At 40.8% G+C, this 12,549-nt stretch overlaps 1 protein-coding gene across 2 annotated transcripts in view; it reads right to left on the reverse strand.

Annotated features, from left to right (window-relative positions):
- Positions 1–3,955: 3,955 nt before the first annotated feature.
- Positions 3,956–12,549, reverse strand: part of npr1a (natriuretic peptide receptor 1a) — a 98,371-nt gene continuing 89,777 nt past the window's right edge. For both annotated transcript variants that reach the window (XM_017482439.3, XM_017482438.3), the window contains exons 16-22: positions 11,591–11,759; positions 8,536–8,682; positions 8,295–8,418; positions 8,146–8,214; positions 6,946–7,120; positions 6,669–6,767; positions 3,956–6,318 (exon numbers count right to left, since the gene is read on the reverse strand). In XM_017482439.3, the coding sequence (XP_017337928.1) occupies positions 6,167–6,318; positions 6,669–6,767; positions 6,946–7,120; positions 8,146–8,214; positions 8,295–8,418; positions 8,536–8,682; positions 11,591–11,759 (935 nt within the window). In that variant the 3' untranslated portion in view covers positions 3,956–6,166. The remainder of the gene's footprint in view (positions 6,319–6,668; positions 6,768–6,945; positions 7,121–8,145; positions 8,215–8,294; positions 8,419–8,535; positions 8,683–11,590; positions 11,760–12,549) is intronic.

Genomic DNA, 12,549 nt, shown 5'->3' on the forward strand with positions numbered 1-12,549 from the left:
ACACGGGAGAAACGTGTTCAAGTCTTCATCTCTTTCAGTGTTCATTCTGTACATAAGCAGATAGATTTGTAGTGATTAGTTACTGCTCTGGATTATAGTAACCACTATCACTTGTATTCTCATATTTTAAATGCAAGTGTAGCTTTGCTTACATAAAACCATAGAAATCTTTGAGTTTCTACTTTTAGGGCTGTAATAACCTTCTCTCACCAAGAAGCGTCTCTGAACTTAAAGTAAAAATCCACCCTGAACATTGTACATATTAATCCATCCATCTTCTATAGCGCTTATCCTTCAGGGTCGCGGGGAACCTGGAGCCTGTCCCAGGGAAAATCGGGCAGAAGGTGGGGTACACCCTGGACGGGGTGCCAATACATCACAGGGCACAATCACACACACATTCACACACTTTGGACATGTCAATCAGCCTACCATGCATGTCTTTGGACTGGGGGAGGAAACCGGAGTACCCGGAGGAAACCCCTGCAGCACGGGGAGAACATACAACCTCTGCACACACAGGACAGCGGCGGGAATCGAACCCTTGACCCTGGAGGTGTGAGGCGAACGTGCTAACCACTAACCGTGTGCCCTGTGCATATTAATCTTCATAATTGATGTCATCTTCCAGTATTCAATTCAATTCAATTTTATTTGTATAGCGTTTTTTACAATAGACATTGTCTCAAAGCAGCTTTACAGAAATATCAACATGGTATACAGATATTAAAGGTGCGAATCTATCCCAACTGAGCAAGCCACTGAGTGGCGACGGTGGCGAGGAAAAACTCCCTAAGATGTTTTAAGAGGAAGAAACCTTGAGAGGAACCCGACTCAGAAGGGAACCCGTCCTCATCTGGGTAACAACAGATAGTGTGAAAAAGTTCATTATGGATTTATATGAAGTCTGTATGGCCTTAGGAGCAGCCGTAGTCCCAGCAGTCTGGAATTGGAGTAGATGAGAGCTCCATCCAGAGGCAGGACATCCGAAACGGATCAGGCAGGTCCGGAGAGCAGAGAGGACCAGGATCTCTAGTATCTCCATAAAAATTGTGCGTGGCTCAACAGAAGGAGAGAGGGAGAGAAAAGATTATTAGGACTGTGCTTAGCATAATAGAAAGTCTAGTCGGGGTAGGCTTGAGTAAACAAATACGTTTTAAGCCTAGACTTAAACACTTTCATCAACGTGTTGTTTAATGGTTACCCACAATGCCGTTCAACTGCCCAGTAAAGAGAGTGATGCAGCAGTGCTTTAGTCCTTCAGTCTGTCCAGTTCTCTCACCTCCTCATCTGTATACACTGTAAACATGAACTCCCTGCAGTTCTCGTCTGGTTTCCCACTGAAGCTAAGCAGGGTTGAGCCTGGCCAGTACGTGGATGAGAGACCTCCTGGGGGAAAGTAACGTTGCTGCTGGAAGTGGTATTAGTGAGGCCAGCAGGGGGCGCTCACCCTGTGGGGTCTAATGCCCCAGTATAGTGATGGGGACACTATACTGTATAAACAGCACCGTCTCTCACATGAGATGTTAAACCGAGGTCCTGACTCTCTGTGCTCATTAAAAATCCCAGGACACTTATCGTAAAAGAGTCGGAGTATAACCCTGGTGTCCTGGAGAAATTCCCCCATTGGCTCTTCTCTATCATGTCCCCCATCTATAATGAACTGTCTACATCACTCTCTCCTCTACACTAATAGCTGGTGTGTGGTGGGTGTTCTGGCACAATATGGCTGCTATCACATCATCCAGGTGGATACCACACACTAATGGTGGTTGAGGAGGCCTCCCCCCCGTACTATGTAAAGCGCTTTGAGTGTCTAGAGAAGCGCTATATAAATGTAACTAACTAAAATCATCTTCCAAATCGTCAACATTCATGCCAATGCCAACGCGCCATACTCTCGTTTATATAGTCTTGTACAGCTGCGTTGTCTCCTGGGACATCTCCACTCCATCTAATGCAAGATTTCTCATTGATACGATGTTGAACACAGCTGGAAAATGTTGAGCAAGAAACGAAGCTCGTTTGTTTGCACGTGCTAACAGAGGAACTTGTTCACTTAGGTCTGTTAAATTTGATAAATGATATCATTTTATTAATATAATTAATATTACACACCATTGTTAATGTGCTAGCATTAACGACGTCCCCCCGTGACATCGGTGCAACTCTCGGGAATAAGGACAATACAACACCAACCACCAAATCAGCACGAGAATCACTAAACACATGGCAAGTATTTCCATGTGACTATATTGAATGTGTTTCAGGGTGGACTTTTTCCTTTAACCCTCTACTGCAATGTTTTTATGGATTTATATTACTTAAATTAGTCCAAGTAATAAAGATATATATATATATATATATATAAAAAAATATTGGAAAAAATATAAGAGGGGGTAGTTGGTAAATTGTTGCTGTATGGGAACAATATGCAATGGTGGTTGGAAAGTATCATGTAGTCAAAAATAACACAAAATGTACGAGATCACGTTCCCAATGACTGCGTTTTCCAGACTATAAAAATTGCAGAGTTTTTTTTTTTTTTTTGCCACCTAATAAGCATGTAAAAGTTATATCTTCTAGAAATGAATTTACAGTTGTATGTGCATGGATTTACTCTTAAAATAAATAATAATAAAAAAAAAACAGATGTTTTGGGTGAAGTATATTTTAAATCCGTTGTCTTGAATTATTCATTATTTCTCTTGGGGTGGGGGGGGGGGGGGGGGGGGGGTGCAATTGTAAAATATCTGAAACTGCAACAGCTTTTCACACTTTGAATGTGGGAAAAAAATGTAAATCTACTATTAGAGAAGCCTGGTGTCTTTTTTTCTTTTTTTTCCTTTTTGCTGTGTCGGCCTGTTTCAATTCAAGAACACGCATACCACAGTTCCATTATCGCATGTTGCTGCCGTCTGGCAACGATGACATTTTACCATTTAAAAGAACGCACAAAATATATCAACTTGTTTAAATGACAACAAATAAATGTGAACTTATCTCGGACGGTGTTTCAACCCCTTTAGGCGGTGTTTCGCCTAAATATTAAAACAAATTTTACGAATTTCAACTTTGCGAGCCCTCCGACGATGACCTTCACCGTGCATATACGACTGCAGAAAAGGAAGTGCAAACAGCACTTCCTGGTCGCGAGACATTTCTTCTTGTTGCTGTTATTTTAACGTTGCCTATCAAAAAATTGGAAATAGCTGAATTGTTGCTCGATGGCAACACCATGCAGTAAAGGGTTCATACTTAAAGAACGTCCCTTCATTTCTGAATGCTTTCATATATACGCCATATATACATAGACAAGAATAACAACAACAAATAATAATACGCCAACAAATCCTCCACTTACCTCATCGGTAATCAAAACCCAAGACATGTTCGGTGCCCCATTTTTCCTCATGTAGCTAATAAATAACGGACGCTCCAACCACAAGTTACCAAAATGACCAGGTACGTCTAGTCTAGCCGCTGTATAAATCAAGCGATTCTGAGATCAAACGGTTATGCAGTGTTCAATTTTTTTTTTCGTTCGGTTTTACATAGTACAAAAATAGCATCACATAACATCCATTAACCCTGTAATATTACACACTTTACACTGACAGTGTTGTGTTACACATGCGTTACACAATTATATGTAAGACTCTAGTATTTACAGTTTATCATCATTATTATTGTTTATATATATATATATATATATATATATATATATATATATATATATATATATATATATATTATTACAAAAGCCCAGTCACAACATAATGAACAGGAACACTCATAGTAATATATTTCTAACATATGTTTTAAGATTCTTTTTATCTCCCACTTTTCCCAAAGCACAATTCTGAGACAATAGAAACGAACGCAAGATTGAAGCCCTTCCTAAAAAGAGAAAAAGAGAAAGAGAGAGAAAACAAAAACAAACAAAAACCCCCCACTGAGCTGTACTTTTAATATATCACATTATAAAACAAATGTCTTTACCACGTGAATTCAGCTTACTGTGGTGTGTTCATGGAGTCTGAGCGTTACAGTACGATTACAAGTTCAGGATTTGGCAAAAGGTTTGTTTAACTCTGTTCTATATACACACACTTTTCAAAAGGAACTACAGGTGTGCGAGCACTCGAGCTGGTCTTCTACAATCAGCGTGTCTATGTGAGTCCATGAGCTGGCACGTGGATGTTCTGTTCTGTTCTGTACAGGCTTTCGCAACAGCGTCGGCAGGAGAGATGATCGCGGGTAGCGTCTTGCACAGCGGGTCTTTTCTGCGTTCTCAGTCCGAGCTGTTTCAGGTTTTCATTCTGAACATTTTTTCAAAGATGAAACGACAAAACCGTAGGCACGTGCCGATATCAAGTGTCGCGATAACTCCAAAAGCTTTCGATCGCAGTTTATACCGTTACCTTCGGCGTAATATTCCCGATTAGGTTTCATCAGCGCGTTAAATCGTGCAGATACAAGACAAGAGCTTCACTTAATGTTCTCGTTAAACATCAGAATGGGGGAAGAAGGTGATTTCGGGACGACTTTGGTGTCGTTGTCGGTGCTGATCTCCCGGGACTTTCACACGAAACGGTCTCTAGACTCTCTCGAATGGCGCGAAAAACAAAAAACAGAACATCCTGTGAGAGGCGGGTCTGTGGGCCTGGTTGATGAGCGAGATCAGAGGCGAACGATGAGACCGGTTGGAGCCGACAGGAAGGCTACAGTAACTCAAATACGCACTCGTTACAACCGCGCTGAGCAGAAACGCATCTCAGAACGAACAACACGAGGTGGATGAGCTACAAACCGCATCCGGTTCCACTCCTGTCATTCGAGAACAGAAATCTGACGCTACAGCGGGCACAGGCTCACCCAAACTCGACCCGAAGAGTGGAGAGACGTTGAAAAGTCTATATTTAAAATATATATATATATATTACGTAATTCATATCAGCTCGTTATTATTATTAATATATTTTAATAGAAAGACAGCATTACGGTAACGTTGTAATCAGTGATGTAAAACATTATTTCCGCCATGTTTTTTTTTTTTTTTTTTTCCAATCTTTCATAGAACACTAAACTGGTGACTAGAATTATGGGATTGCTCCCATGTGATGCTCCTTTAAATCCGACCAAATTAGACAGATTAACGCTGCTCAATAATTCAATAGCATGATAATATTTAAAAAAAAAAAAAAACGAAAAAAAAAAAAAAAACGTGACATTTGCTAGAAATCCTACACAAGCTTAAAGATCTAAAAAGTTTACTACATCGCTTTGGACAAATATATTTAAGTATTTTTTAAAGCACGGATGTCAAAACTCTATTCGTGTTAATTTTTATCCACATTCAAATACGGTCCAATTACGGAACTACTTTTTAAAAAATTTATTATTATTTTTTTTTTATGCTGCACATTCAAATATGACCAGTTAAGCTTGCCTTTGTCTTGTGAGAACCCTCGACGGCCGACTGACGTTCCTCCGTATACGATACAATATTTCGGCGCGTTTATAACAATCTTAGGTATGTTAAATACCATGATGTCATGATTATTGGCACGTGCCTACGTAACACAGATAATTCACAAGCACTTGTGGCAAGTATGGAAAACAGGAAAACACACAGGTCAGTCTATTTGAACTGAACTAAGGGGCATTTAATAGGAAAATGAACACTTTTAACACATTAAGGGGGTGCACTTTTCCAAACTCTATCACAATATAATATATTATGATACACGACCATCCCCAACGTCCTACCGCTTTTCATTTCAAGGGGAAAACTAAACACCAGTTCGTCTCCATCTTTTCACGAATTCGAGCTAAAATTAAAAAAAAAAAAAAAAATGAAATAAAAAAGACGTGTGACTTCACCACTAGATGGTGCTGTCGTTCTGCATGGATTTGTTAGTCCTTTATATCAGCCTTCCATTCCTGGTGCTGATTTTCTGTTTATTTTACCCCAACCCTGCCCGGAAAGGAATTTCCGGGACATCACATCCTCAAACCCGTGCATCTCCACCCTGCAGTTCCATCACCGTGGTTCTCTCTCTCTCGTCAAGGCCGTTTATGCCTCTAAACCGTTCTGCTACATGATCGTATATATATATTTCTCTACTCGTGCGTCCTCCTGTGTGCCGCTCAGGCGATCCGGTCAGGCGTGCTCGGCCGTGCTCTCTCCCAGGAGCCAGTAGGTCCTCATCCTTCCTTTGCCCTTCATTTCCACATCTCCTCTCAGCTCCAGCTGGAAGCAGTTTAACTCTTGCAGCACCGATCGCGTCGCCTCAGACACATGGATTTTCAGTGCTGACAGAACAACAGACAACAACACTGACATTAGCATGACACATGGTAAACGTGCGCACAGGTGAATCTGCAAGGGTGCGTATTATGAGGACCACATCACAGTCCCTCCAGGATTTCACGTTTTATTATTTTTTCAATGCAAAATCAAGAAATCCTCCATCTTGAAGAGTTTGGAAAAAAGTTTCCTGCGCTGATACCGGAGACTCCTTCCAAAAAAATGTCGCGTAACCTTTTCCTCGTGGGAATCGTCACCATATCAGCAATTACACACTTTCTTAATACGTCTCCGTGAAGCGTCCATCGTACAGCTCCTAGCATGGGCTGTTACTATAGAAACAATAACGTCTTACCTTCCCCGTTTGACTCCATGCGTGAAGCTGTGTTAACCGTGTCACCGAACAAACAATACCTTGGCATCTTTAGTCCAACGACCCCAGCACACACAGGACCTGTCAATATATACAAACACACACACGCACACACACACACACATACACAAACATACAATTTAGTCAATTTCCACAATCATTACTAGATTTGAAATATCCAGGCTGTTACAGAAGCTTTGTCCGAAATCGGGAGATGTTTTCTACTTTTTACATTTGACCCCTGACCCCATGCCCTCACCTGTGTGAATGCCGATGCGCAGGCGGAGCTGCTGATCAGGTCGATGGCGGATCATGAAGGTGTGCACGGCTTTGAGGAGGGCCAGAGACATACGGGCGATTTCCTGTGCATGCAGGTTCCCATTCCTGACAGGAAGTCCTGATACGACCATGTACGCATCACCAATGGTCTCTACCTGGAGGCACCACACACACACACACATACACAAACACACACACACACATACAGTTGCATACGAGTGCCCCTACAGAAAGACATCAACACCTTTACATCATCACACCGTTGGCCCCGCCCACTGGCGCTCAGTCGCTGAAAACAGTCCCGCACTTATTATGGCAGGGGGTGCTGATAATTAATTCACAGGCAAAGATGTTAGCCAATCGGAGCAATGGGTGGGTACATCGTTATCGTTTCAGTCAGAGGGACAGCGACAGGGTGGAAAAAGTTCATAAATGATTACATTTTGTATGATTTTTGTATAATGACATTATTATAATGTCATGACCCCTATAATATCTTAGCATGGACCTTCCATTGACAATTATTAATGTAGCTAATTCTTAACCTAACCTTAACCTCAGTAACAAAAGCAAACATTTAGCCTCTTTTAGCATTTTAAATGAAAACAGCATTTTTGGGGTAAAACAAACAAACAAACAAACAAACAACAACAAGAAACAAAGCAGTTTTCTCATGGGGACCAGCTAAATGTTCCCACAAGGTCAAATTGGTCAGATATGCCCATCCTTGTGGGGACGTTTGGTCCCCACCAAAATACACAAGCATGCATAAAGACACACACACACACACACACACACACACACACACACACAAATCTACCTTTATTACAAAAACTAATCGAGTCCAAAAATCTGATCTTACAGTTTAACAAGGTCCAAAAGTCCTTTTTGTCATTTTAACTAATTATATTCTTCACACATTTCTATCATTTAAATGATTAGGAGCATGTATCTTATATGTCTAATTTGAATAAAATACACTGAGTCGGAACAATAATTAAAAATGAAAGCCGGTCAGTAAATATATCTGGGTTATATCAGAGAATATCAAATTCAGCTACAAATATTTGTCTCAAATAACAGAACGTTATCAACTTTTATCATCATCTTTTTTTTTAAATGATAAGTGGTAGCAGACCCACAGGTTCGAACCCTACAGTATGCATCTGCAGTTTATTACCTTGTAAACGTCAAAGTTGTCAATGATGGCGTCGAAGCAGGTGTACAGGTCATTCAGAAAAGTCACCACCTGCGGAAACATTAGCCTGTGTGTGAATGCTGTAACTCAGCCATGATGTACCGATCAGATATGTACATGAATATGTTCACCTGCATGGGCGTACTCTCTGCAGACAGAGCTGTGAAGCCCACTATATCACTGAAGTAAATAGTGACCGAGTCGAAGGCTTCGGCCTGCACTGTCTCTCCTCTTTTCAGCTGCTCCGCCACTGAGCTGCATCGCACAGAAAGAGGCATTTTAACCCTATTAGTGACCTCACACATACGATGTCCATGGAGAAAGCAGAGCAAAAGGCTTGGTGTGGATAAAACCAGTGAGGATCGCACTCACTGAGGCAGGATCTGATAGAGCAGTGCTTCAGCCTTGCGTTTCTCCTCGTGATATGCCTGTGTCCTCTCTTCCACCAGCTCCTCCAGGTTATTCGCATACTGCTCCATGCGCGAGAGCAGATTATCCAGGATGTTGCGGCCATAACCTCTGCAGGGAGCGACAGATTAAAATGAACACGCCAGTCTATTATTTTTCGTAGTCTATCGTTTGCTGTATTTGCTGCTCATTATATATTTGACCACACATCGATATATTCGGTTATATTCTGTTAGGTGTATTTCAGTATTTATAATCGATATGTGATCTTCAATTATTTATAATGAAATTCTAAGTGAACTTAGTTGAATTAGTTCTTGAGTTCCTTTTTTTCCAAATGTTTTCACTTTGGTTAACGGTTCTCTATATTAGCCACAGTGCTACATGCCTGCCTGCTGATTTAAACTGGAATTTAGTTCAGGGATTAAGGACATCATTTCCACATAACTAGAGCGATGCAGTGGTGCTCCTCTCATGTCTCCTGGACACTGGAGACTTTATATTATGTGGAGCATCTGAATTCAAGTCCCTCTGACTTCCCTAGCTGTTACTATAGAAATGATAAAGTATGATATAGTAGAATGAGAGTATTAATGTAAACCTGTGATTCGCCTTACTACTGAACTCCTGTTATTACTGAACTACTGTTACTACTGAACTACTGTTACTACTGAACTACTGTCACCACTGTTACTACTGAACTACTGTCACCACTGTTACTGCTGAACTACTGTTACTACTGAACTACTGTTACTACTGAACTACTGTTACTACTGAACTACTATCACTACTGTTACTACTGAACTACTGTCACTACTGAACTACTGTCACCACTGTTAATACTGAACTACTGTTACTACTGAACTACTGTTACTACTGAACTACTGTCACCACTGTTACTGCTGAACTACTGTTACTACTGAACTACTATCACTACTGTTACTACTGAACTACTGTTACTACTGAACTACTATCACTACTGTTACTACTGAACTACTGTCACTACTGAACTACTGTCACCACTGTTACTACTGAACTACTGTCACTACTGAACTACTGTCACCACTGTTACTACTGAACTACTGTCACCACTGTTACTACTGAACTACTGTTACTACTGAACTACTGTCACCACTGTTACTACTGAACTACTGTCACCACTGTTACTACTGAACTACTGTTACTACTGAACTACTGTCACCACTGTTACTACTGAACTACTGTTACTACTGAACTACTGTCACCACTGTTACTACTGAACTACTGTCACCACTGTTACTACTGAACTACTGTCACCACTGTTACTATTGAACTACTGTCACCACTGTTAATACTGAACTACTGAACTACTGTCACCACTGTTACTACTGAACTACTGTCACCACTGTTAATACTGAACTACTGTTAATACTGAACTACTGTCACAACTGTTACTACTGAACTACTGTCACTACTGAACTACTGTCACCACTGTTACTACTGAACTACTGTCACTACTGAACTACTGTCACCACTGTTACTACTGAACTACTGTCACCACTGTTACTACTGAACTACTGTCACCACTGTTACTACTGAACTACTGTTACTACTGAACTACTGTTACTACTGAACTACTGTCACCACTGTTACTACTGAACTACTGTCACCACTGTTAATACTGAACTACTGAACTACTGTCACCACTGTTACTACTGAACTACTGTCACCACTGTTAATACTGAACTACTGTTAATACTGAACTACTGTCACTACTGTTACTACTGAACTACTGTCACCACTGTTAATACTGAACTACTGAACTACTGTCACTACTGAACTACTGTCACCACTGTTAATACTGAACTACTGTCACCACTGTTACTACTGAACTACTGTCACCACTGTTAATACTGAACTACTGAACTACTGTCACCACTGTTACTACTGAACTACTGTCACCACTGTTAATACTGAACTACTGTTAATACTGAACTACTGTCACTACTGTTACTACTGAACTACTGTCACCACTGTTACTACTGAACTACTGAACTACTGTCACTACTGAACTACTGTCACCACTGTCACTACTGAACTACTGTCACCACTGTTAATACTGAACTACTGTTACTATTGAACTACTGTTACTACTGTTACTACTGAACTACTGTTACTACTGTCACTACTGAACTACTGCTACTACTGTTAATACTGAACTACTGCCACTACTGAACTACTGTTACTACTGAACTACTGTCACCACTGTAAATACTGAACTACTGAACTACTGTTACTACTGAACTACTGTCACCACTGTTAATACTGAACTACTGAACTACTGTTACTATTGAACTACTGTTACTACTGTTACTACTGAACTACTGCCACTACTGAACTACTGTTACTACTGAACTACTGTTACTATTGAACTACTGTTACTACTGTTAATACTGAACTACTGTTATTATTGAACTACTGTTAATACTGAACTACTGAACTACTGTCACTACTGAACTACTGCCACTGCTGAACTACTGTTACTACTGAACTACTGCCACTACTGAACTACTGTTACTACTGAACTACTGTTACTACTGTTAATACTGAACTACTGTTACTATTGAACTACTGTTACTACTTTTACTACTGAACTACTGTTAATACTGAACTACTGTTACTACTGTTAATACTGAACTACTGTCACTACTGGTACTACTGAACTACTATCATTACTGTTACTACTGAACTACTGTCACTACCATCACTACTCTTACTAGTGCTTCTACTGAACTACTGTTACTGCTGCTACTACTGTCACTGCTGTCATTCCGAGCATCAGTAACAACTATGGGTGAGTTGTAATGGGTTAAAGTTAAAGAAGGATTCACACTAGTTTAGCGTAGGCTAAAAAGAGAGGCCGGTTTCATGTTCAGGGCATCTCATAGAAGGCACTTGTTGTTTAAGCTAAATATTACAGGCTGGTATTCAAAGCAAAGCTACGTCAACATTTAGCATTCATTTAACACGTATTGGCCACCTGTTGTGTTTGCGTAGCATCACTTTGATCTGGTTAAAATCAGGCCTGTCGCTGTGTTCCTCTGCCCAGCAGCGCTGCATCAGCTGACCCAGCTCTTCACTGTGGCTCTGAGTGCACAGCAGGGGGCGCAGATAAGGCCATCGCCCGTCTGCCACGCGCTCCACGACCTCTGATAGACAAATAAGACGAGAGATAGCGGGAGAAAGGGACAAATCAGTTCACGTTACACGGCCAGTCAAAATCGCGCTTGAATTAATATACTAGAGATTATTAGCACACAATTATGTACAATTCAGAGACACGGTCATTTACTATTAGTCCTTTTATGCCGTAATAATGGCATGACGGTGAATTTTAATCGAGCCACGCCGAACGACTTTTAAAATAATTTACACAAAAGCACTTGTGCAAGAAGTATCTGTGAATCAGCTACATCAGCACTCTCTGAATCTGTAAAGGGATGAGGTGGCGGTTTTATAGACATTAAAATAAAATGATAAAGAATAAAGTGGCACTGCAGGCTACGCCGAAGTGTTTTTGGGATTTCTTGATGCAGAACCTTAATCACAGCTATCACAGCTCCGTCCATCCATCCATCTTCAACCGCTTACTCCTTTTCAGGGTCGCGGGAGTTGTACCTAAAGCTAATTTAACCCTGTAAACTTCACAGTCCTGATCTAATCCTACAAAATCCAAGCTGTCATGACGCCCCCCAAATTCTCTATTACAGCCACGTGGCGGTGGATTTGTAAAGCTATTTAAACAATTTAACAGGGAAAAACCTTCTCCATTATATACACTGTAGGGTGAAAAGTTTGTGGACCCCCTAACCATTACACCCATATGTGCACTTCACTGTTATAATAAGCTCCACTCTCATGGGAAGGCTTTCCTGTAGATTTTGTGGGGATTTGTGTTCATTCAGCTACAAGAGCGTTAGTGAGGATGAGATCAGGCGC

This window comes from Ictalurus punctatus, chromosome 12 (genome assembly GCF_001660625.3).
Source record: "Ictalurus punctatus breed USDA103 chromosome 12, Coco_2.0, whole genome shotgun sequence".
Taxonomy (NCBI): Eukaryota; Metazoa; Chordata; class Actinopteri; order Siluriformes; family Ictaluridae; genus Ictalurus; species Ictalurus punctatus.